Here is a 26,013-nt window from a genome sequence, read left to right on the forward strand (position 1 = left end):
TTGACTTCCATGCTTATGTTTAAAAATGTTCTTACATTTTGGCAGGAGTCTATAAATTCATCTATGGTGACTACTCCATCCTTATTTTTGTCCATTTTCTGACAGACAAAAAGACAGAAAAATGCTCCAATGAACAATTTCACACCATCACTCAATAAAGATCTTTCCATGATGGCTTGACCTTGTTGGGTGACTTTGAAAGATACCTTCCCAGAAGCCCCTCTATACATACAAACAAGCTGTTTAGTGGTACTGGCACAAGAATCGATCATTTACTTATTTAAGTCTTAGTGAAGATTATTTTAATAAATTATCAGTGTACTAGCTAACTTTGCTGCTTTGTTATGTTCTTTAAATAATGCAGATTAATGTGAATTCTCACCTGGAAAAATATCTCCACGTGTTGTCTTGGAGTTTCCTCTTTGAGAATTGGATATGTGCATTTGCCCATCATGTCATAGATGGCTTTCATGATGTCTAACATTTCCTAGGTGATAAGAATCACAATCGTAGTGAAAATATGAGTGGGGTGGGGGTTCACACTTATTATATTTTAAAATTTACTGTACCTCTTTTGTTATATAGCCATCCTTGTTAATATCATACAGGTTAAATGCCCAGTTGAGTTTCTCCTGTACTGTGCCTCGCAGTAGAATGGATAGACCCATTACGAAATCCTGCAAACAAATCAAGGCCAAGGACAACAAAGCTCTCTAAGTTTCAAAAATAAAAAGGACATGAAATGTGTCCAACTATGCTTGGCATCACAAAACTACAATGATTTAGGCTGCACTTCCTACAGGGGCCTGAGAGAGTAGCTAGAAAGAGAAATAACCAACAGCTCTGAGGACATTTATAAAACATTACAGAGCAGTATCTTGTTCCACCTTTCTGTTATTAAAAACTATAATGAGGTTTAAGTAAAGTCTTAAAATCCTTATTATTGAGTAGAGAAGAAACACCCTTCATCCATCACCCCAGGGGTTAAGGTTTTGTGTGGTGCTGTATCATGTTTAATGATGTTTTCTTTAAAAAAAAAAAAAAATGCACCCAATAAATATATAAAATATAAAAAACCCCACAAAACTGCCAGGATGTTTTCTGAGCTAGTGCTCAAAAAATGACATCATTTTGTGAGGTTGGACTCTAAGACATATGCTAGCTATCACAAATCAAAGCAAATCACCTTGGAATATTATGCATTCCAGTGTTACTTACTTCAAAACTCACTGCACCATTGTGGTCTGTGTCGAATGCATTGAATAGAAAATGTGCGTATGTGGATGCATCTGAAACAGAAACCAAAATCAGCTTAGCTTTGCCAACGCAGTGTGATAACCACAGTTTGTACTGCATTGACTACTAACCCCATCTCTCTCAGACATCGCAGGACAATTATGTTCATTTGAAAATGAGAGAGAGTGAGAGAAAGGGAGAGAAAACATTTTCAATCAACATTTTAAGGAAAAGGCTTGGAAACAAGTTTATTTGTCATTTTACTCTTGACAGCACCGGGTTGTGTTTTGTATTACTTGTAATAATTATTTAGCATCATTATGCAATAGTCAGGCAATATCTTCAAAGCTTGTAGGCAAGTCACACAAAGGAAAGACTGATAGCAGAACATAGCGGGACCTGCCAGTTACTCTGCATTTGTTAGACATGCCATATCCTCCAGAGAATGAGGATGTCTTTGTGGAGACATATCTTTCCCAACCCACCTTACCACTCTTTGACTCCCCTGGTATGCTGTAATACACTACAACTATGGCCTTCTTTCAATTCAGAGGCACACTGAAGTAACTTGATCAAAGAAAAAAAGTGCAACATGATTGTATATCTGACGGAAAATAGTAGGTAATACCCACAGACATACTGACCTCCCTGCGGGAAGAACTGAGAATATATCTCCTTAAATGTGTCTTCATTGACCACACCACTTGGACATTCCTGTAAGAAGGGAAACTGTTATTTTTTTTAACAAGGACTATAATCTTAAACAATGTGTTCTGCAGAATAGACATTATGCATAATGCACATTTTTTGAATATGAGTTACAATACCAATACATTTTCCCCCCAAGATTAGCCTTATGAGCTTTGCAGGACTTGTTCCAAACAATGAGATCGTTTCAAAACTAAAAAAAAGAAGCTAAAATAGGACTTAGTTTGCAGAAGGGATGAGAAGTAGATGGTTGGACAAAATGCTTTAACCACATGTGCAATAGTGAACTCCAAATTAACTTCTCCTTCGAGGACTGAAGAAGCCATTGTTCTCCAGAACCTTTATTCGTGTTTCGCCATGTTGTGAGACACTTCTATTCTTCGTTGTACAGTTATAGCTGATTCAGCAGCTAAGATGAACGAGAAGACTTACCCCTGATTTATAGCACAAGCTCTCAAATGGAATTTTACCAAGTGCTTAACAGATAAGGCAGGCTGAGTATAGTATCATTAATATAAAGGAAGAGACAACACAAGCAAGGCAATAAGTGAGATGGGTTTTAGAAGAATCACATCTACTTGACTTTCAATAGCCCATAAATGTTATATTGGTATGGATATTATTTTATATGTAAATGCTAATGTAATATAGAAGTAACGGCTACTTACTACTCCTACTACTATAATAATGAACTAAAATGTTTTCAGCAAAAATGATTGTGACAACATCATTTTAATAAGAACACAATAACTAGAGCATAAAGTAAATTTCAGTTAGATTTCCAGTTTACTCACTATTCATCTTTAGATGTCTGTGCTTGTTTTTGGACTCACAGACTAATTGTCTTTGACACTCTTTAAATACATAAAGCAGCTATAGTTTTTGATAGTTTTTAAGTTAAAAAAGTCATAAAAAGAATATCACCCTGTCTGACCTTAGTTTTTAGAACCTCTTACATGAGACAGGATGGAAAATATATATTCAAGCACTAAACAAGGAGCAGGGTGCTAATCTTTATGAAAACCTGTTAATCACTGAAAGAAGAAAAAAGAAACACTAAGTATTAGGGGCTGCTTTCCCAAAAGTACAAGAATATTTCATTTTAAGTTTGAACATGCTCTTCAGCTGCATGCTGTCCAGTGTGGCACCAGGCTAGCCGGTAGCAGCATTAAAACCACCCCTGCCAACGTGTATAGTGGGGCTTCTGCACTAACCCACTTCAGGACCCTGGAGAGTGGCAGCTGAAATGAGGTAATTGAAGCCACACCCTGCAAAAGCAGGAGTGACTAACCAAACATGTCTAGGGTCAAACGATTCTCGCCAACTCCAGGCCAAAGCAGGTCGCCAAGTCTGTGAGATGCTGCTCTTGCCTTTGACCATCCTTTAATGAATGGCCTGCTTTACATAACGGACCCTTCCAGATGAGGGCGCCAGACGCTACCCGAGACCCTGTGCCCTCCCCTGGCCTCCTGGACCCAGCCCCTTTTTCTCCTCGTTCCCCGGCTCGACCTCCGCCCTTCCGCGAACACTTCAGACGGTAAATAAACCCCCTCTCCTCACCACGGTGTCCGTATCATGCTGTGGCCACATCCTGCCATGCTGGCTTTATCGCTCATTTACATCGATGCTCTATCTTTCCAAACGCCAGCAGAGAGTGAAGCTAATCAGAGAACATTATGCTCTTACTTTTTAAAGACGTCCTTCAGTGTGCCTGATCTCAAAAGGACTGTAATTACACATCATGGACAGTCACTGCACATGCATTAGTCTGTCCATTATCAAGCCGAAGCATTAATAACAGGAATTGGCTCCAATTCATTATACACTCTGGAGCAGCCCAGAACACAGGAACAGTACGGCTCCACAGAAAACAGAGCATTACATTTTATAGTCCTGAGCTTGTCTACCATCTGTGTAATGGGTACTGTACATTGTATTAATTACTTGTGGATTCTGAAATTATGAGGACGCTAAATAGACTCATTACAGAATTTTCACAGGTTGTTTAGACTCCTCACTTATCCTAAAGGACTAACAAGTTTCTATAGTTAGAAAAAAAACATTTTTTTCGTGATAATTTAACATTCCCTGTAATGAACCCACTTCTTTTTGAATGAAATACTGAAACTCACAGTTATTCAAACTTAACTGATCCTTATTACAGATTTTCTGACTGAAACCTTACATAAGTACATAACTGTTTGAGGCTCTTTACCTGCTGGAAGTTTCGTTCGATTTCCCTACCCTAACTTTTCATAACACCTATTTTTGTTTGTTTTGTTTTGTTTTTGCTTTCACTTTCTACCAACTCTGCCAAAGCCAGATCCCCAATACTGGTCACATTCCCATAACGTGACCTGACATACAACGTTTCCTTCAACAAAGTGCCATTGCTTGTGCTGGGGCTGGTTCCTATGAACTACGAACCTTTTAAAATCAGCCCAACGGTTCCTTGTTTTAGAGTCCATTGAAACTAGAAACAGAAGTTGTGTGTCATTGTATAAACCATATGGCGCAGCGCACTCTTGCAAATTTTGCTTTTTCTTTGAGGGCATATGTTACTGTCCAGAATCACTCTTTTCAGCTTTTTCAGGACTTCGCTGATTTCGTTGCTGCAGTTCTCACTCTTTTAGGTGTGTATGGCCGAAAGGCAGGTAAATAACTTGTCGTGTTGATGTCAGGGAACCGCCACTTGCTTCACAGATTTATTGGTTCCAAACCAGGAAGTTTATGGGGCCAGAATGGCACCAATTTTATCAGCTGAGAACCATTTGTTTTGCAGTGAAGGAAACTGTGGAACCGTTCAAGATTTTGGTGCCAGCACTGGAACCATGCCATTGGAAAACTGTTAGATGCAAGTCATGTGACCAGACAGATGCAAGTCACATGAACACACAGATACTCAGCTAGCAGTTATGTCACGTAAGCACACTTGGTGGCATTGCAATATTCATTTTAATAACTGATTTTACTCAACTCAGTAAACGATGACCTAAACTGTAGTAGCAATAAATTGTAAAGCACTCTCTTGGAGAGGAATTAGCACATTTAATATTCTCTTAATGAACAGTATGAAAAAATCATGAAACCATACTTTCTGCTTTTGCAGCATTTGAGCCCAAGTGTTATTGCTTGGACTTACAATGAATTTCGTCCTCTACTGCACCTCTGTGTATTATAGCCCAGTTCAGAGATGAGGACAATATCAGGGAGGAGTTCTGCTGACCTCAGTTAGAAAATAACCAGGTCAAGAAGGGCTTTGTTCAAAATTCTGGACAATTGATGAATGCTTTTGCTTTATCAAGCCAGGACCACAGAAGCAGAGGTGTGTATCAGTGTGTGTATGTGAGCGCTAGTTGAGCTGTGTCCTCTGTCGCCACCTTGGGTATGACGTTAGAAGGAAGGCAGACCATGGAGGCTCAACTTTTCCTGCCCTCTGTTCTAAATTAGATGGCCACCCATTTCAACAAGAACGATACGGATCCCACGACAATGCTGTTTCATTTTAAAAAGGCCTAGGGACAAACTTCTCATAGTGTAACATTCCTTTCAAGAAACACCAAGCTGAGATATATTCCTTAGCTGAACAACTCCAATTACCTAAAAGACTGAAAAATCAAGAGACTCGCTGGTTAAATTCACCCAGGTTTTTCATACTTGCATTTGTGCAATGCTTTGATCCTTCACACAGCTGTAGGGTAAGGACAACCTACATACATTCATGACTTGAAATTGTTCAGTCTTTATTTGTGTGATACCTTTCAGGAGGCATTTTGAAAAGAGCATTGTAAACATACAATGAACAATATTAAAGCTCACTTGCAGAGTAACTGTACTTTTGAAGTAAAAGCACACTAAGTGGGAGGGGCCAGTTCCTGCAGGGTACACCCTAATTTCACTGCTGAGGACATGACCTGGTTAATCTACCTATCAGCCCAGCAAAGCCACAGGAAAACGTAGGGTCAAATACAGTATGTTTATCCAGTGAATCTCAAACGATTAGGCATCAGACCTGCTTTTTAGCTAAGGTAGTAAGCTTACTTGGAGTTGATTTTCTGGACAGAAATTAAGACACCACCTTTGATTATATTAAACCATTATTAGAGACTCTGCTGATATAGTCTGAGCGATATGCCTCAGTGATATTGTGAATAAAGCATACATGGATACAGTATTCCACTTTGGAAATTAGGAATAAATCCTAATTTTAGCATAAATACATTATGACTAGTTGTTGAATATTCCTCTAATCAGGAATTGTGTGATAGACACACTGCAGAGTAGAGTGGTATTCTGTATTCCAAGCTTGCAGTGTCGCCCTGTAAACAGGAGCTGTAATAGTCATGTGTAATAATCATGTGTAAATTAAACAAGCAAAAGATTTATTGGAATTTTGGTTATACAGTTATTCTCTTTTTTTGTCCGTTTTACATTTTTTTAAGATAGCTGTATCTAAGACTCTGTTGCTGACAAAGTAGTCAAAGTCTACAATGTGCTCTTTTATTTGTAGTCATTTTTAAATTCGTTTATGTGTCTTTTTACAAGTGTGAGAGGACATGAAGACCATTTTCAGCTCCAATAATTATATACTGCCACAAATAATGTGCATAAATCATAAGCTATGCGGCATTCATCATTCCACTGTCAATAAAATATTGTTATGGCCTAACCATTCATATTAGTGCACTACACAGACAATGAAACAACAGTCTTCAAATTAGCTTTGGGTACCTGAAGTACAACACTCCACAAAGAGTTTATGGTTGCTAGCGTAGCACAGCTCTGCACAAGTCTGACATGGTTTAAAAGAGGCTGTGTTCTTGCACTGAGCTCTGGTTAATTAAAACGGAACGTTGTGTGTAGCTGTCTTCCTCAACCCTTTGTGTGCGCAGGACGAGAGAGACTCGGAGTAATTACCATCTAGAGATATGCTGCTTTTCTTACAATGTCTTCACTTACATCAACTGCCTACAAGTCAAAAGTTCTATTAACATCATTTAGAGTGGAGTTGCATAAGGTTCATTGCACTTTATAAATAAGATGAGTGTAATTAAAAGTATTTTCTATCTAGTCACCCATGGTCATTCAATAATTAGCTGACGTTTGGTTGTGAGTAAATATTTGTGAGTCCTTTTATCTGGTTTTCTACATCAGTGGTTCTTAAACTGATCATCATCTAAATGATAATAATTAATACAGAAGTTTAACAAACAACACACTCATCATTTTGCAGTACAATCTTCACTTAAAGGCCTGCACATTTGTCTTTTAAAAATCCGTGGAAAATAAATCTTTCTGCAAAGAATGTTATACATTCCAGTTCCGTTCAATTTTTTTTCTCCTAAAAGAACATTCAAATTAGCGTTTTGAATTCTCTTTTTTTTTCCTGTCACCTTACACCATTCTTTTGTGCTGTGGTATTCTCGTTGCTTGCTACATTACTGAATAAAGTGTCAAATGAGTAGAGCGATGCACAGTGAGTGAAGTGTAGGAGGTAAAGTTGATTTCACACTTCATAAATATGCAATATAAGGTAGCTTATAGTAAATTAGTGTTTTCCATGACGCCTAAGATAACACCAAATAAAGTGCAATTCCTAAACAATGGTTGGGTGTATACAAAAAATTTACAGGTTATTTTATGCACTCTGCTGTGCCCAATAAATATTGGACTGAAGCAGAAGTATGAAGATGATCACAAATGTCCTACTAACATTTTGAGTAAGGAGAAAACACTGCACAAGACCTTTAAATCAAGGCCACCGAGACAAACACTACATGAAGCATATTAATAAAGGTAATGAACTGTAAAAGGTAGCAGCAGGGATGCGTTTTCACATGAGGTTGTTATTTGAGAAGTCTCCTTGAACATGGCAGGTCTTCAAGTGAAATTTAAATAAACTAAAATAATGTTAAATGCGGCATGACGGCAAACTGCAATCCGTCATGCAAAAATACTGCACAAATATCACCTACACACCCTGCTGGACATTCCCATTTGGAGATGTACTTGCAGTAGCTTTACTGAAGTGCTGACTGGAGTAGAATTCAAAATGTCAAAAGTCAGATACTAAATACAGTATGTACTTGGGTACCTTAGCGTTTGCAATAACTTGCAAAGACCAGATTTACTGGAGTGAGTCTATTGTTTAGAATACATTTTAATTGCATTTTTAACTACGGAACTGCTGGACCACCACAGAGAAACACAGGGAACCATTCAGAAGAACTTTGTGTCCAATACTGAATTCACTATAACAATGAGAGAAAGATGTAGGGACCTGATCCTCTAGAATCATCACAGCTAGGCGTGTACGAACCAACATTTAATGATATAAAGCACATTGAAAAACTGTATAACTTGCCTCCAGACTCACGCAAATAATGAAATCAAACTATAGCAATTATTTATTAAAAATATTACGTTGAAAAAAAAGATTCCCATTAATGAAAATAAATCCACACTACTGACAATGATCACTTTTTTCTGTCCTTGGCGTTTCACTGTTATTTTCATAACAAATGTCAGCTGTGACCCATTTACAATTGAACTGTACATTTAGCTTCCATGTGCTGAGGAGCAGGCTTTGATAGAGCGACACATACTATGAAAACCTGGGTCATGTGGCTTGATGTGAAAATTCCAAATTCCCCCCTAAAAGCTTTCGAGATGTTGGAGTTTGCCTCTAAATGTTTAATTCTCTATAGACAATGAAAATAAAAGTGTGACTCAAACACCATGTGTGGAAAGATAAATGAATACATGAATAAAACCACCCAGTTTGACCCCCTTTTCTCTCGGGCAGTGGTGTCTTTTGATCTGAGCCCAAATGGAGATGTCCAGGACAGAGGGCCGACTGCATGACTATTACTGCCACAGACACTGTGAAAACATGACTGTATAGGGCCACAGCTACTTTTGTGCTCAGGTTGAAAGCCAGATAAGGACTCAAAAAGAAACATGATACATCTGAAAAGCAATCTACAAACCGTTAAAGCCATCAGATTCACTTAGAGGGAGTTGGACAGGTGCTCGATGAATTGCCTGATTAAAAAGAGACAGGCTTTTAGCACTTCGTAGAAACCATTATCCAAAATGGAAGGAGCAGAAAATCAAAGTTCTTATAATGTCAATTTGTTATGCGAGATCCCTTGGGCCTGTTTTCTTTTTCTTTCTCTTCTGTTGTTCCTGTTGGACCGAATTCTAGAGTTACCAGAGAAAATCTATTGGTGCCTGTACTATACTTTGGTGGACAAATAGCCATTTAGATATATGAGATCAGAGGCAGAGCCTAATGGACAGAGGCAGCTCTATCAGTACAGTCAAGGTGGCATGGACTGTTTCACTAGGTAGGAAGGTGTGTGCCAGATTTTGTAATTCCTCTGTATATTAGAAAGCACGGTTCTTTTTTTTTTTTTTTCCTTTAGAGTAGACATTAGGAAGGGTTCGTTATTTGTTTTTGTTTTATCTCCTGTTCCCATTTGGTACAGTCCAGCTTTGCGGGAGCCATCATTCAAACAGGTTAATACTATCACCAAGTAGTACCTACTTTGTTATATACACCTGGTTATATACTCTTGCCTGGCTGATGATCTGGCAATGAACAATGTTGTTGAACCCATTCTCTATTGTGTGTGGCATATTCCTCTTTTCCGTGTGTTCCTCTGCTTATTCAAGCCTGTTTTATTTTCTCCTTCAATTCCATTTACATTCAGGTCTAGTATTAATAACCCCAAAATGAGCCCTTCACCTGTAACACAATTAGACAATCAAATCCTAATTCTGTTTAGAAAATATTAGAGTGCTATAAGGAGAAAACTGAAACTTTTAATGGGCCATTCTAGGAAATAAAGGGAAATCTAGACGGTAATGATTAAAGTTACTTTGGTCATTAGTGCCCCAGACTGCTAATGGGTAGACACTGCATATATGTATGACTGCGTGTGTGCGTGCCTGTGTGTGTGTGTGCCTGCGTGTGTGTGCGCGCGCATGTGCATATGTGTTTTGCTACAAGCATGGTATCAGTGCAGGTCCCCCTACTTCGTCCTTTGACACTGTGAGAATGTAGGGCCAATGTAGCACACTCATACTTTGCCACCTGACAATTTAGGTCACGTTAATTGGGTGTTGTTTCATTCCATCGCACAGCAGCGGTGACAGAGGACATCTTCCCTTCTTCTGCACCACTCTGGAGACCTTTACCTGACCTGATTAGCAGGAAACGTGCGAGATCATTTTCAGCTGGCTGTGTTTGGAATAAACTCCAGCCAACCCTCATTCTGGAGTCTTTCACCCTTTGCAGTTAAACTTAATCCGTTAATAGTTAGCAACAGCAACGCCTAAGAGCAGTCAGTCACGCTCAGTCAAATGTTCACAGGCTCTAGCCCAAGAGAGAGTGGGGGGCTAGCTCACGTTCTTGAAGCCACGGTAGAGGATCTGCAGCTCCTTGCGGGAGAAGCGCGTCTGGACCTCCAGCTGCTCCAGGCCCTCGGGCCGATGGCGTACGGCCGACAGCTCCAGCTCGTCCTCGACATGGTCTGTGAAGGACAACGACACCTCCATGAGTTGCTCACCCTGATATCCAACTCCACGTTACATTAGAGCAGCACCAAGAGCTAAAAACCACCCGAAGGGAATGTTTGAAAGGTTACAGAAGCCATGGTTCTTCGGCAGCCACGTTCAAAGTTGGAGCAAAGTTGCCTTGTCTCAGCACTTAGATACACAACATAAACACAAGTTCTCCTACAACTGTTATAGACCAGAATACTATTAAGGTTCAGTTATGCCAACAAACAGAAAGATAACACAAGTTCCCCAATATATCAGTTTATGCGTGCAGTCAGCAAGCAATCAAGTACACACACAGATTTCTCTCTGTATACATCTATTTTGACATAATTTGCACACAGTGATTTGCCATATTCAAAGACACAGTTAAGCTATACAAAATGCAAGATTGTTAAAGACCTACAAAAATAAAAGACCTACAGAAATCTTTTTAAATTTCTAAATAAACAGAAGTGATGATGTTTATTCCTATTCATTCTGAAAAATATATGCTACTAGATATGTCCTGGACCAAAAGCTTTAGTTAAGGACCTTGTTGTAACACTTAATGCTGGTCTACTGTCTTGAGTGTCATATAACTAGTAATATCTATAAAACCGCACATTATTCAAAACAAGACATGATAATCCTAGACCAAATCCTAATGCTTTCTTGGAGAATCATAGCCCTTCTGACAGCTCTACAAATCTGACGCAGGCCTGTTGCTAATTCCCATTTGGTGTATAGTTCCCAAAAGTCCTAAAATATTCAAGGGAACATTATATATTTTCATTTCAAAATAAGTGGCTTTTCAATACTTCCGATTACCCTCAAAAATGTTGACCAAATTCGTAAACAACCCTGACATCTGGTTGGAGCAGAGCTGCTGCCCACCATCTGTCACAGTGTGCAGTGATGGGTGCGGTCCAGACACATCCTCTGTGCTACGCGTCTAACGTGACTTTCTGTCTCTGCATCCCATCAGACACCTGATAAAAGCTGAAATGAGTTTGGAACAAAATGCCAGCACCCTTCAGCTCTTATTAGACCTGATAATCCAGGGCTTCAGTGCCTGTTGAGGGCACTGGACCGCACTAAATATCTCCACTCAAACGGGGGCAGTCATAGACGGTTGCTCTGTGCCACAGCACAGCTCAGACGAGGGCTTCAAGGGCCATATCGGCATTTTATTCAGATGAGCGGCAATGTCCTTGCTGGCCTGTGGTGCTGCAAAACTATCCCACTAGGAAATAAATCCATAGTTGCCTGTTTTGATGCCAGTATGATCATTTGAATGACAGCATTTTCTCTTTAGTGGAATACAATGAAATCAGGCTCCACAGGTGTTGCCAGCACAGTTTGAATTCTGACACCAAATCTACTCCTGATTGCGTTCACAAAAAGACTATGAGCAGTACAATAAGTCAATACATTTTAGGCATGTAAAGTGTCAAAACGCAATTTGAAATAGCATACACATCTTCTGAACTCTTCTGAACTAAAACTGAATAATATAAATTTTACTGGCAAGACAGACAGAACGAATCAGAAGCATATCAATACAAGATTTTCCCATTTTAGAACTACTTTCTCATCATGTTATGATGGGTAAAAATAGTAATTAATTTTTGTTGCCATGCCATTATAGTGTAAGAGCACAGTATTTGTTGAGAAAAATATAGGTTGGCTATTAGTAATACCAATAAAGTTAAAAGATTACTATTACATACTGCAATATTCAGTTTATCTGTTCTATACCATAACTACCATCCAAGAATTACCAACAGTAGTGATGTTGGTAGATAAAATCAGTGAGTGAAATTTGATAAAGAAAATTGTCAAGACTTCAAGCAAATAATATTCCCCTTTATCACCAAATCCGCTGACATACATCTTATATGAACACCATAGAGTGGAGCAGAGGGAATCAACAGTCTGGAGAGATAAAACCCAAACCCTAACTCCTGAATATAAACGTGACAGCCAGGGGATCAGGTACACTGGGTACAGACATGGAAAAACAAGGTGAGAGAGAGAGAAGCAGATAGAGAGAGAGAGAGCGCATGAGAGATGGAAATGAAACTAAGAAGTATCACAGAGACAGACTGATATAGGGACTAGGCAACACAGCAGTGCCATGAGCAGTGTCCACTTCCAGTGCATTTCCAGGGAGAACTTGCATTCGATACTGGCAGATGGCTTTTTGGCAGCTGAACACAGGAAGAGCTTCTGGAGACGTGCTCGGACTCCTCGCCTGTTGCTGCTCTGAGGGCAGGTGTAACCTAGGAGATATAGGATGAATGTCACCACGGTAACCGGGGGCCAGCAGGACCCGAGGTCACAAACATGCACGGCAGGCGGATCGGGAGCAGGAGTGACTGTGAGGTGGCATGCAGAAGTGTCCACTGACAGGGTGTTCAGCCTTGCTTAATAACAAGCTGATGGATGATGTTATGTTATGTTAGGTGAAACCTCCAGGAACGTTTTAGGACAAGTGCAGGCACAACACAAAATATTCCCCATAAATTACGCAGGACCTGAGAGGCATATGCCTATGAAGTGAGGAACTGGGTCAAAGCCCAGGCATTCCGGACCAAGGCGCCAACATCTGTGTCTCAAAGAACAGGAATGAGAAGCTCTAGGTGGCCCTCAAGCTCTGCAGAAAAGTGCCGTACAGAGCCTTGAAGACGGAGTGGGTGGGAGGCAGTCGTTCGTACGCCGCCAGTCATCCATCATCCACAGCAACCCGTGTAATTACCAAACGTGCTGGGTTAACTGAGTCGAGGGGACCATGATGAAATGGATGTCAGAGCTCCTGGCATGGGAAACGTACTCAAGCACAGAGTGCGTGTGGCGCTTAGGTGTAGCCCTCTGAAGATCAGATGATTTGAGAGCACTCAGGTCTTGCAAACAGGCCATTTATGCTGGAAACCACACGCACACACTCTCATTCTCACACTTGCTGATCTGCTCTTGCTCTCTCTTGCAGTGGCAAGAGGGATAGAATGAATAAACGTGCATAGGTTAAATACCTGGAAATAATATATTCTGGGACACTGATGAATTTCGCATTTTCTAATGAAAGCCCATATTCTCTCTTATTTTTGCATATAGCTCTATATACAATCTGTACTATACACAGTGATGTGCTAATAATCTAATATCACACTGGAGTTGCTTACTTGAAGACTACATTTTTACAGTGTCTCCTCTCAGGTTAAATTAGCCTAATGTAGATGTCTACTTTAAAATCTCAAATCTGTGAGCTTTACCACTTTGTTAACCAAGTGATTTAAAATGACTACTGAGTAATATATGATCAACTGTCATGAAATACAGAGTAGATGTGCAAGGGATTTTACAAAACATTACAATACATTTACTTCTGCAACAACTTTATGACATGCACAATCATAGAGGCAAATAAGGGACTTCAGAATGAACAATTATCTAAAGTTCTAAAGTAATGTTCATGCTAGACACATTTATAGCCATATAAAATTACACATGGTGATTTATAAGTTCTATGAATTTTATGGATGTCACAATGTTTTATGTGAACAAAATGGGCCAGCAGAGGAAGCAGTCATGATGTACTTTTGCCATTCTGTGAAAAAAAAAGAAGAAGTATTTTTAAAGACCTTTTTATTCTTTTTAAAACCCTTTGAAATCGTGCCAAGTTTTTTGTAACATATGCAGAGAGACGGGGACACATTTCCACACAGTTCAAGCTCTAGTTTAGTCTTATAACCAGCCAGCATAAACGTCACCACTGTCTGGGGCACCTGAAATTAGCAGTGAAATGAAGTCAGACACTGCAAGGTCCACACCCAGAGTAATATGGGTCTGGGCTGAACACAAGTGCCTGGAGACGCATGACCACCCTGGAAACCAATAAAACATATTTGAGCTGCCTTGTTAACTTATTGATAAAATCACAAATGCTGTATATGCGAACAAGACGTGTAACATAGTAAGCAAGCAACCACAAAATCCTAACTATTTTAAAAATGAATGTGGGGATGTCAGTGGAAATTTATGTCAGCAAATCAACCTCATTTTAAACGGACTGATTTAATTTCCCCAGGGAATTCATTACTTGAGTCATACAGTGCTCCACAAGCAAACAAGTCAGTCACTTGGTTACAATGATTCAAGCATGTTCTTGAACACCTAGATTTAATGTCTGTACAACATTGCATTATATACAAATGCATGAATTTGGGGCTGGGAAACAGAAGCTTGGACATGGAATGCTGTAGCTGACTACACCAAATCAATTCCCCACTGAAGGGAGGGTTGTGCTGATTTCAGATGCTGGGTTTGCACTTCAGCATGAAGCCATATGGCCCTGAGTAGGAGTCTGGCCCACTGGCTTACCTCAGTGCCTTGATGATTGATTATTATTGGGAGTGGGAAGCTACGAAACGAACTCTGCATTAAGTCAGGAGTGTGGCAGTGCTCTACAACGAGCGATTCCTGTTACTTTATGCTTGGCAACTCATATGAGGGCCTACAAAAAGTGTTAAGCTTAGCCAAAAGGAGCTAAATTCAGGGTTAGTATGGGAACTAAAGAAGATAAACCTCCATTCTCCATAAAGAGATGCTTAGTTTCCTAAGCAACAAACCAAAGAGCTTGAGCTATATACTCCAGGATTGCAATTACTTTGGAAGACCAAAGCCTGTGAAATCAATCAAAAGTCATTGAACTATACTTATGAAAAGACTGTAATTATGCAATACATTGTTAAGTCAGTTTCAATGCATCCTTTATTTGTGAATCTAGTTTACATTTTCTGAGCATTTTCAGTCCTTAGTAAAGTTATGACTTCCCTTTTCCAGCAGGCACCCTTCAGCTTTCTCTGTGTTTCTCCACCTCCACTATGCACATCAGTCCTGGGCAAATGCAGACACTCTGCTTGAGGTCTGGCTCTCCAGTAGACTACTATGTGATTCATAAACTTTACTGATCCACAGAGTTTCCTATATTACACCAAAGGCATAAGTTATGATCCATTCTCAATGGGGACCACCAGCTGATGGTATTAACAGTAGCTACATTAAGAGCAGGAGGCCCTGTGGAGTTACAACTCCAGGAGCATGGAGTGAGAAGGCAGGAGTTAGCCTGCAGGCCAGTGCAAAAAGAAGAAATTACAAGCAAAAATGATGCTGAAGATCTGTGAGTGCAATTTCATTCTGGGCACTGTCAAAGTCTGAAACAGTATAGCTAACCTGCACCATACTCGGGTCACGTGTAAAAAGCAGAAATGGTCATTATTGTTGCCTAAAAGAAAAAAAGAAGATCTAGAACATCAACAAGCAATTTTGTACCTTTTACCATATGAAAAACAGCAAAAATATTGAGTTTTCATACCACAGTGTATAACAGACATAAGAGTACAGTCACAAACGCCAAATCAAGTTCATAAACTGGAATATCTATTTTCAAACTTCAGACTAATCTAACTAAGGATCTGATCCAGAAAAGTGTAAAGAATGTAAATGACCTTGAAAGCAGAGGTTATCACTAAAAATTAGGGGTGGATATTTCGTTCTTTTATTTAACAGGTAGAAATAGCAATTATTATTATTATTATTATTATTATTATTATAAGCAGCAACTTAGCAGATACAACTATGCTAGAATGTTTTTGGTAGCAGTTTTTTTCCTTCAGTGCAGTCTTATTGTTTCCATTTTTCTGTAGATTTCTGTTGAAAGAATGATTTGTTTTTTTTATAGTTGTCACACTATTTTAACAAAGCTACTTGCACATTAAATCGCACATAAAACAAACTGATGCCTATTCTACATGAAAATCGCTACTCAACACTGTCGTACTCTCCTGATGGATCCCTCAATCACAAAGTCCTGGCAGAAGTGCTTGAACAGATGACTTTAGGTCACTTGCAAATGAGCCTGAAAAAGACTGACTAACTGCATCATGAAAAAGATTAAATCAAATAAGCAGAAAATTGCAATGTTTCCCCATTCAAATTCTGTGCACAGCTGCACATTTGATTGGTTTTGGAAATGTTCCAAGGTCCCCACGCCTCTTGAAGCTTTGGAAAATGTGGAAAAGAATGACCAGTAGTCAACCGTTTGTGCAGGTGTTTTCAAATGAATACTTAGCACTGCATATTTCCTGCTCAGAATAGGACCTTGCAAAGACACACATGCATGCATGCAAAAAACCCCAATCCAGCCACACAGAAGTGAACCCCCAAGGATAATCTTCAAAAGCCTCTGGTCTGGTGCACAGCTGTAGAAGCAGTTAATCATTCACCCGGTTTCCTGTACTAAATGAACATATAAGGTACACATGGACCCAAAGCACTTCAGTTTGTTCTAGACCTACCAGATGGTTTATCTGAGAGATCGGATGCCTGTCAAAAAGAGAATCCTCTGTTTGCATTAGCAGGCCAGTCTGCTTAAAGTGTCACTGGGACAAGAATATAAAGAAAAGTTGAGTTCAGTTGTGCTATGGATAATAATAAGAATAAGAAGATTAAGAAGAAAAAACCTAAAGAACTAGGCCCAATATGTGAAATTTCAAGATTTTGTTCTTGCAATGGAGCAAGACACTCATGCAGGGCCTAATGTGTATGTGTGTGTGTATGTGTGTGTGTGTGTGTGTGTGTACGTGTATGTGTGTGTGTGTGTGCGCGCGCGTGTGTGTGTGTGTGTGTGCGTGTATGTGTGTGTGTGTGTGTGTGTGTGTATATGTGTGTGTGTGTGTGTGTGTGTGAGTGTGTGCGTGTGTATGTGTATGTGTGTGTGTGTGAGTGTGTGTGTGTGTGTGTGTGCGCGTGTGTGCGTGTGTGTGTGTGTGTGTGTGTATGTGTGTGTGTGTGCACGTGTGTGTGTGTGTGTGTATGTGTGTGTGTGTGCGTGTGTGTGTGTGTATGTGTGCGTGTGTGTGCGTGTGTGTGTGTGTGCGTGTATGTGTGTGTGTGTGTTTTGAAAGCCAGGAACATTTGCTAAAGCTCCTATGCAAACCAGACGTGACATTAGAACAGCAGCAAGCTTCCCATTTACCACAGGCCCCTTTAGCTTTTTATTTGTCCTGTCCTAGTCATTAAAGCCTGTGCTCTCCAGCTCTCTCAGATAAGATGGTTGTCTTGCTGGCTCAGATCTCGCTCCAGTACTGAAGCAAGCAGCATGATTTTAACAGCTGAATATCTGTTCTATAATAAACATATAGAAACACCCACTGCCTGCTTATTAGAAGCATGAATTTATTAGAAACATAGTTACACACTACAGCCTCTGTTCCCATGCACAGATTGTGTTTGCCATCCTCCATCTCAGTGGTTAGTTTCTGACTTCAACACCACTGGATTTGGGTGTTGGACCAATCTCAACCCTGCAGTGAAACTGACATGTCCAAACTCAAACAACGCTGCTGTAGTTTGTTTTTCTTGTTAGCTATTTTGGATATTTGGATTACCTGCCTGTCTTGGATATTCTCTTGCCTGTGCCCTTTTGGATCTGTTTGCTCTGTGCCTCTACTTATGGGCTCTTGCCAAAATTTGACTACTCTTTGGACTGCCCCTATTAAACTGAAATTCTATACTGCATTCATCTCCGTCCCTGTTCAAAAACCTGGTAGAAGATTTTCGTCATTTAGGGAGTTGGCAGAAGCAAGCCAGTTACCCGACGCCGTGGCCGCACAAAGCCATTTGCTGAGCCAGCATCATCAGCGTCTTGAGTCTTTGGGCAATATGGTGGAGGAACTCACTCGACAAACACAACAACTCACTGCGCTTGTGCCTGCCGTCATGGAGTTAACACGTCGCTTGGCGACGCTACCTACCAGCAAGGTGAGAAACCCCTGCACGGACACCATTCCTCCTCCTACTAGTAGCAGCACACGTCTCGCCCTGCCTGATAAGTACAATGGAAATCCGGCTGGTTGTAAGGGGTTCCTGTAACAGTGTTCTTGGTATTTTGCACATCACCCTCCATATATAGACTCAGCCTGCATTTCCCTCATTCTATCATTATTATGTGGAAAGGCACTGGAGTGGGCTTATTCAGTATAGACTGCAGGTGGAGAGATCACTAGTGACTATAACCGCTTCACAACTCAGCTTCGGGCTGTATTTGACCAACCATTGGTCTCAGACAAGGTTCACGTTCTGCTGTCAAGTATGCCCTGGAATTTCGCACTCTGGCTGCAAGTAGTGGCTGAAATGAGGCAACATTGATTGTTGCGGATCGACAGGGACTCAATACCGAAATCATCACAGAGCTAGCTTGTCGGGATGAGTCCAAGTCACTGGAAGAAATCATTCAACTTTCAATTCCTTTGGATCATTTGCTGAGAGAAAGAGGAAGAGGCAAGAGACAGATTGCACAAGCAGTCTGCTTCTCTAGCACAGGAGACAGAGGAGATGCAGATTGAACACCATTGTCTCAATCTGTCAGAAGGGGGATGCAGACATTGACTGAGCTTGTGTGTTTATTGCGGAGAGTCGGGACACATCCACCATTTTTGTCCTCGCCCCAATCGGCACCAAAGGAAGACACAAAGCAAACATGTCGCAGACAAGTCACACACAAAACGGTAAGTGAGTGATCTTTATTAGGAACATAAATCTTGTTTGTGATTGAAAATGAACTCTTCCTAAATTATGTTATCACTATGGTTCCATCTTTGATTGACTCAGCAGCTGTCAAAAATTTCATTTCAGAGGAGTTGGTAGGGAGTTTGGGTATTGAAACCGTTGAGGTATCTCCAGTCCTGAGAGTGAGCTCTTTGGGGAGTCCAATCAGATCAGGAAATATAACTCATTGCACAATACCCATCACAATTCGTTGCAGTGTGACCAACCAGGATGAATTGTCATTCCTGATCATCTCCAAGGCAAATCATTCCTTATTTTTGGGTCGTACTTGGCTCCATCTGCACAATCCAGTGATTTTTTGGGTGGAACCCAAAATCATTTCATGGTCTGCCTTTCTTTAAGAACAATTGTCTGCGCTTGCCTAAAGTCATTATAGCCTCTACATCAGTCGAAAACCCAGCGACCACTGAGGGGTTTGTGGAACCAAGAGAATACCAAGAACCGTCAGAGGTCTTTAGCAAAGGAAAGGCTGCTGACTTACCTCCTCTTACCCCTATGACTGCACTATCATCATCATGAAGGGAAGCTCACTGAAGCGAGTTTGTCCTTACCCTCTCTCTTTAGCGGAGAACCATGTCATGGAGGAATACGTTACAGAAGCTTTATCACAAGGTTACATTTGTCCCTCTAAATCTCCTGTTGCAGCCGGGTTCTTCTTCATACCCAAGAAGGATGGGGGATTGAACCCGTTACCCCCGGTCCCATCTGCACTGAAGCAGATGAGAGTTGCTTGATACCAAGTTGATTCTAAGAAGTGCATACAATTTGGTCAGAATAATGGAGAAAGATGAGTGGAAAATGGCATTTATTACCAATTTGGGACATTATGAAAATTTGGTTATGCCTTATGGCCTCATGGATACCCCGTCTGTATTTCAATCATTCAGAAATGGTGTACTGAGGGACATGATTGGAATGCTTGTAGTGGCTTTGATGACATTTGTCTACTCATCGATGTTCCTGGAACATGTCTCCCATGTAAGGGGAGTACTTCAAAGACTACTGGACAATAACCTGTTCAGTAAAGGCGAGAAATGTGAATAGGTTTTCTGGGATACATCATCAGCAACATGGGAGTTACCATGGAGGATTGGAAGGTAGAAGCTGTGGTAGATTGGCCAGTACTTCAAACGCTGAAGGAACTGCAGAGATTTTTAGGATTCGCCAAATTCTACCGAAGATTTATCCGCAACCTCTCACAGAAGGGAAGAACTCAACAGTTACACTGTACCCCAGAGCAGACCAAGTCTTTCCAGCATTAAAAGAGGGCATTTACTGAGGCACCAGTTTTGAGCCATCCAAATCCTGTGTGAACTGTTCATTGTGGAGGTTGATGCCTCTGAGGTTGAAGTTGGAACTTTACTGTCAGAGACAAGTGGTAGGCCTCCCAAGCTACATCCCATCACTTTTTAAAAAATTTTTTTTTTACATAAGCTGTCTTCAGCAGAAATAAATTATGATATGGGAAACCGGAAGCTATTGGCAGTCGAATTAGCCCTGGAGGAGTGGTGTCATTGGCTCGAGGGAACTAAGTACCCATTCACAGTCATCAGTGAGCATAAGAAATTTGAATACATAAAGCAGGCAAAGCGTCTCACACCTCGCCAAGCCTGATGGTCTTTTCAACTCACTTTTCACACCAAGGCTGACACTCTTTCCCAAATCTATGAAAAGAGTGATGCAGAACATGCATCTGACCCATTACCTATCCTCCTGGATGCGTGTGTTATAGGTGCAGTGCAGTGGGAGTTTGACGAGGACCTCAGACGTGGGTTGAGAGAAGCTGCGGTCCCACTAGCATGTCTGTAGGAGAAGCTCTACATGCTGCCAAGCTCAGAGATCCATTGCTCACCTGGCTTCATTCATTGCTTATGTCTGGGCATCCCAGAGAAGTGAAAACACAACAGATGCTCACAGGGAGGTATTGGTGGGAGACCCTGCATAAGGATGTATGTGCATGAGTACACTGAGTCCTGTTCAGAATGTGCCCAAGCTAAAATGCCTCACACTCTACCAGCTAGTAATCTGATGTTGCTTCCAACAACCAAGAGACCATGGTCTCACATAGTGATAGATTTTGTCAGACTTGCCTATGTAAGAGAGACACACTGCTATACTTGCCATAGTGAATCGACTTTCAAAGGTGGTGAGGTTTGTTCCACTACCTTCTCTTCCCACCGTGTTTAAGACTGCAGAGGTCATGTTCTGAGAAGTGTTTCAGCCATATGGGATACCCAAGGATATAGAAATTGACAGGGAACCTCAGTTCACGTTGCAAGTTTGGCAAACTTTCCTGTTAAAGCTGGAAATGAATGTTAGCCTCACGTCAGGATATCATCCTCAGAGTAACAGACAGCTGGAGAGGGTTAATCAAGAGTAGGAAAGTTCCTGAGATTATATTGTCGCGACCAATAACAGGAGTGGTTTAATATGTAATTTTGGCAGAAATGGCACAGAACTTGAAGGTGCATTCAGCTACAGGACACTCTCCTTTTCAGTGTGTTCTAGGTTACCAACTACCCTTCGTGCTGTGGGATTCTGAGGATGAATGGATGTGGAGAAGCGAACAGGTATGGGAGAACACTCTAGAGTCAGAAACTCTAGACATCCATCAGACGATACAAAAGCCACGCTGATCATAGGAGGGACCCAGGACTGCATTACTCTCCTGGTGACAGAGTTTGGTTATCTGCCCCAGATCTGCACATTAAGGGGTTCGGTACGCTAACGTTATGGTATCTGGGGCAGTCGCAGGTCCTTTCATGCTGTTTGGGGGGGGGGGGGGGGGGGGGGTACTGTCACACCCTTTGGATTGCCCCTATTAAATTGAAATTCTGTACTGCATTCGACTCTATCTCTCTTCAAAAACCTGACAACCAGCACCCAATAATATACCATTAGTAGTAGTTCAGATTAGGAATGAATGTCCCTTTGAGCACGTACATCTATAGGATGTGGCTGGTGTAGGAGCAAAGTAGGGGCTTCTATAATGGCATATAATATAATGGCAGACGAGTATTTGTAAATAAGTAAATAAAAAAGTCAAATAACTAACTGTGCCCAAAATGTAGAAACTTGATAACCTCAGACACATTGAATGAGCAGTGAAAGCCAATGGAATAATGAAGGTGAACTGGAGGATTCGTGCAGGCGGCCTCTCCTCACATTAGTTTGCTCCCCTGTGTGTCCTCATGCATATTTGCAGGCTGTGAAAGGGCGCAGGCTTTCCGAGTTAAGATGTGCAAGAGCAGGGAACTGCCAAAAGCTAACCACTAATGAAGCACAGATGGTCACGAGACACTCAGGACAGGTCCTGCTTACGTCCCTGTTAACCAGGACTGAAACACACATACACACAGACAGTACAAACATGCACACATGCAAACACACACCCCCATGCACACCCTTTTAGAAATCCAGTGGAAAATCCTTAGATAGGACAGTGAAAATGGTGTAAATATTTCACAACCTTGAAATTGTATGTGCATAAATATTGTAACAGAAGACATAGAAGAACCACTTTTTTAGGACCTTAGTGAGACATATTTCATCCTTAGATGTGGCTAACATAACAGAAGTGAATAACCAACTATAATAAGAGACTAGTGGGGAACAGGGAGTCTAGAAGCTGTAAAACACAGTACATTGACAATAGAGATATCTCTTTGTGCCTTTTCCCATCAACAGGGCAAAACGCACCTCCACCACTCTTAAACGTAGGAACACTGATGCATTATTAAAAAATACCACATCCCTGGTAGACACAATCATCTCCTTTGAAAATGGAGATTTTCATGACAGTCTGTAAATAGAGGGAGCGCTGAGTAGTATATGGACCAAAAGGCAGAAAAGGCTGCTCTCAACCTCCATGAAATGGGATGCGTCATAAAAATATAATATCTAGATGCACTGCTGATAGAGGACTCTGTATGGAAGATTTTTTTTTTTTTTGGGTGAAATGGCCTTTCCACATTTGAACAACACTGTGTTCCACAGCAACAACCTTATACTATTATTAACACTGACAGAGTACAAGAATAATTCAGGAAATCGATTTTATAATTATTTTTCCTGTGGTTGTTCAGACAAAGTTGCCTCTTGTCAACAGAACACCTCCACTGCCTACATGAACCCCCTTGAAAGGGAATGTGGCTTGATTAAAGACTTCCCTCATCTCTCACCCTGACTGCAAGACATGATGCATCTGTTGCTGACTTCAAAGGTTTTGCAATAAGTAAGGGGATTATTAAAGCTCTGGGTGGATACAATCAGAGAAAGTGTACCAGAACACCGAGAGAAGGCTTGTACCCCAATATCAGGGTTCTCCTTTATCTGTGACCAGACACATAATCACATTGTCATTCAGCTACTGATAGTGTCCTTGTATCTAATATATCATTTAATAAGAAAAATGCCAACATTCCTTTTAATGAGGCAGCCATAAACAAACATGGCTCAACACTCCACAGTGCTCGCTTAAGATAAGAATGCTGGGCTCTGAATTACCCAGTGAGGTAGGAAGCGAAGCTACAATTGGATGTGTGGTTATCAATAATGATGAAACAAATTCAGCCAGAGCTAGACAAAGTATGGAGCAAATACAGGTCTAACCATTCCAAACAGTGACAGGGTCTTTTCAGAATAAAAAAAAAAAAAATCAAATTCAGAATTAGATTTCAGAACTTACAATTCATAACTAATTAAATTTAGAACTAATTAAATAAGACAATGATTAAATAATAAATAAGACAATGAATAATGCATAAGCACACCTACACCCAAATTAACATGATTAACACCGATAGTGATACACTTTTGCATATAAAACTAAAACAAACAAACACATGCACACAGTGATTGACATAATGGAGATATGCTGATGGGGCACATTCAGCTTCTGTCATTTTGATGAAAATAATGAGTTATGGATGAATAATTTTGTACCTCAGGCTCCCTGCTGCAAAGCTTCAGAGCTCAGTGACCATTTATCCTTTTATCCCATTTTCAAATGATGTATTCCAGAAGTTACTATTGATTACAGAGTGTTGTGGCAAAGCTAGTCGCACTGAAACTAAACAGGAAAGACATTTTTGGGCTGTTTGAAGAGCAAGCAAAACAATATAGCTCTCAAGGTTCAACATACAAAAATGCTGCAAGACAGAAAGAAAAACAACAAGCCCCTGAGATCATTTTCGTGTCGTGTTTCTTAACCACAAAAGTTTCTCAACAAAACGAAACCTTTTTTTTTTTCTTTCTTCCTGTTTATGCATCAAGGCTTAGTCTGGCACACAGTTGCAATTAGTCCCTGATGGAGGGTTATCCATGGACTAAGTATCCCTCTCAATGAGTACTACTAAACACAAGTGACACCACATTCCACTTCCAGCCAGTAAAGATATAGAGCCATTTACCTCAGCCAATTTCCATTGCACACCTTTAGTGGGTGGAGGCTATATTTCAGTCCACTTGATCCAGCCACTAAAACATGCTCTCTATGCTCTCCGTGTAAGCCCCCCCCCCCCCGAATGAACAGCTTTTAGAATCCATTAAGCCTCTTTAGTTCTAACAGATCAGGACAATCACAATTATGCTTCCACAAATGTGCATGTCAACCTTCTTCCATCTCTCTGATCACACCCAAAGCTGCCTGAGGAGATACACGGAAACTTTAATGGAAAGGTCACGTCAATTTCTTGCTTGCTGCCAATAACCACTGCCTTGAATTAAGATGGATTAAACAAGCAAGAAACCACACTGCCCTCAATTTTGTATCTTAGCAAGTAAGCAGTATCAGATTAAAAGAAATTCAGGTATGCATCTGTTTGTTATTCTGTTTAACTTAGACATTAGTGAGACTCAGTAGATCCACTCATACACTAAGAAGGGGTTGCAAAAAAGGGTTTGCTCACAATGCCAGCTAGTTACCAGATGTAACTATGAGTGTTGTACAACGAGTGTTGTACTCGCCTCTTATTTTAAGAACAATTCTGAAACATCAGAGGGAGTTTTTCCCAGCTATCTTTGACCTCAAAATACTCAGTTTAGACATGGATTTTCTCTGAAGCTGCTTGGTTAATGTTAAATGTGCTAAATAAATGAAATGTCATTGAACTGAACCATTCACCCTGCTATCAAGACATGTGTATGTGTGTAGATTTAGGCAGGTCTTGATGACATACTAACAGAAGGTTTTCCTACCTATGTTTCTTGGGTAGCTTTGTTTAACGCTTTATAAATCTTCATGTGTAACTGAAGATTTATAACTGAAGTTAATCAAAACTGCACATCTAACACAAACTCTCAAGATTTCAGTCTTCATTTAACAATTATATTATACAAATGTTTATATAAATTATGTTTATAACTTACCATGAATGTGATTACTTGGTGGGTAGTCATTAGTATTAACAACACAATAGTGATTTAAGGCATTATATTATATTTATTATATTAAATAAATTTATTATATTATTCAGAGCCTAAACCCCACAATCATCTACTCTATCTGTGATATTAAGGCTGATATCAAAGAGACAATAACAGTATAGTGACAACATGGCTTTTATGCACTTTATACCCTGCGATAAAAAATGGACAGTTCAGGCTCATCTGTGCCCTTTGCTGTAAAGGAGAATAGGGTAAAGGCATTTGCTGCTTGAGATTTCAGGCAACCACTGCATGCTCTTCTGCTAATGATCTACCTGTAAGTTCATGGCTTTGCTAAGAAAACAATATGACTGAGGCAGAAGTAAAAAGAGGTGCTCTCTGGGCTGTGCTTGTGACAGCCCATTACCATAACTCATTTGCTGAGGCTCTTCGGTGTCTCCGGGCTAAAGTTCAGACTGGAATCTCTGTCAGAGACTCATGAATCCCACACAAGGACATGTCTGAGAC

At 40.4% G+C, this 26,013-nt stretch overlaps 1 protein-coding gene across 11 annotated transcripts in view; it reads right to left on the bottom strand.

The window, feature by feature from the left end:
• kcnip4a (potassium voltage-gated channel interacting protein 4a) overlaps positions 1 to 26,013 on the bottom strand; it is a 126,964-nt gene that overhangs the window by 1,612 nt on the left and 99,339 nt on the right. For 9 of the 11 annotated variants that reach the window (XM_081694587.1, XM_027015040.3, XM_027015038.3 and 6 more), the window contains 6 exons: positions 10,357 to 10,481; positions 1,881 to 1,950; positions 1,219 to 1,289; positions 570 to 677; positions 383 to 487; positions 36 to 98 (listed from right to left, as the gene is read on the bottom strand). In XM_081694587.1, coding sequence (XP_081550713.1) covers positions 36 to 98; positions 383 to 487; positions 570 to 677; positions 1,219 to 1,289; positions 1,881 to 1,950; positions 10,357 to 10,481 — 542 coding nt within the window. Of the gene's footprint in view, positions 1 to 35; positions 99 to 382; positions 488 to 569; positions 678 to 1,218; positions 1,290 to 1,880; positions 1,951 to 10,356; positions 10,482 to 12,671; positions 12,774 to 26,013 lie in introns of all 11 variants that reach the window. The other 2 variants (XM_027015036.3, XM_027015035.3) reach the window with 1 other exon arrangement.

This window comes from Electrophorus electricus, chromosome 13 (assembly GCF_041902795.1).
Source record: "Electrophorus electricus isolate QZ-2024a chromosome 13, ASM4190279v1, whole genome shotgun sequence".
Classification (NCBI taxonomy): domain Eukaryota; kingdom Metazoa; phylum Chordata; class Actinopteri; order Gymnotiformes; family Gymnotidae; genus Electrophorus; species Electrophorus electricus.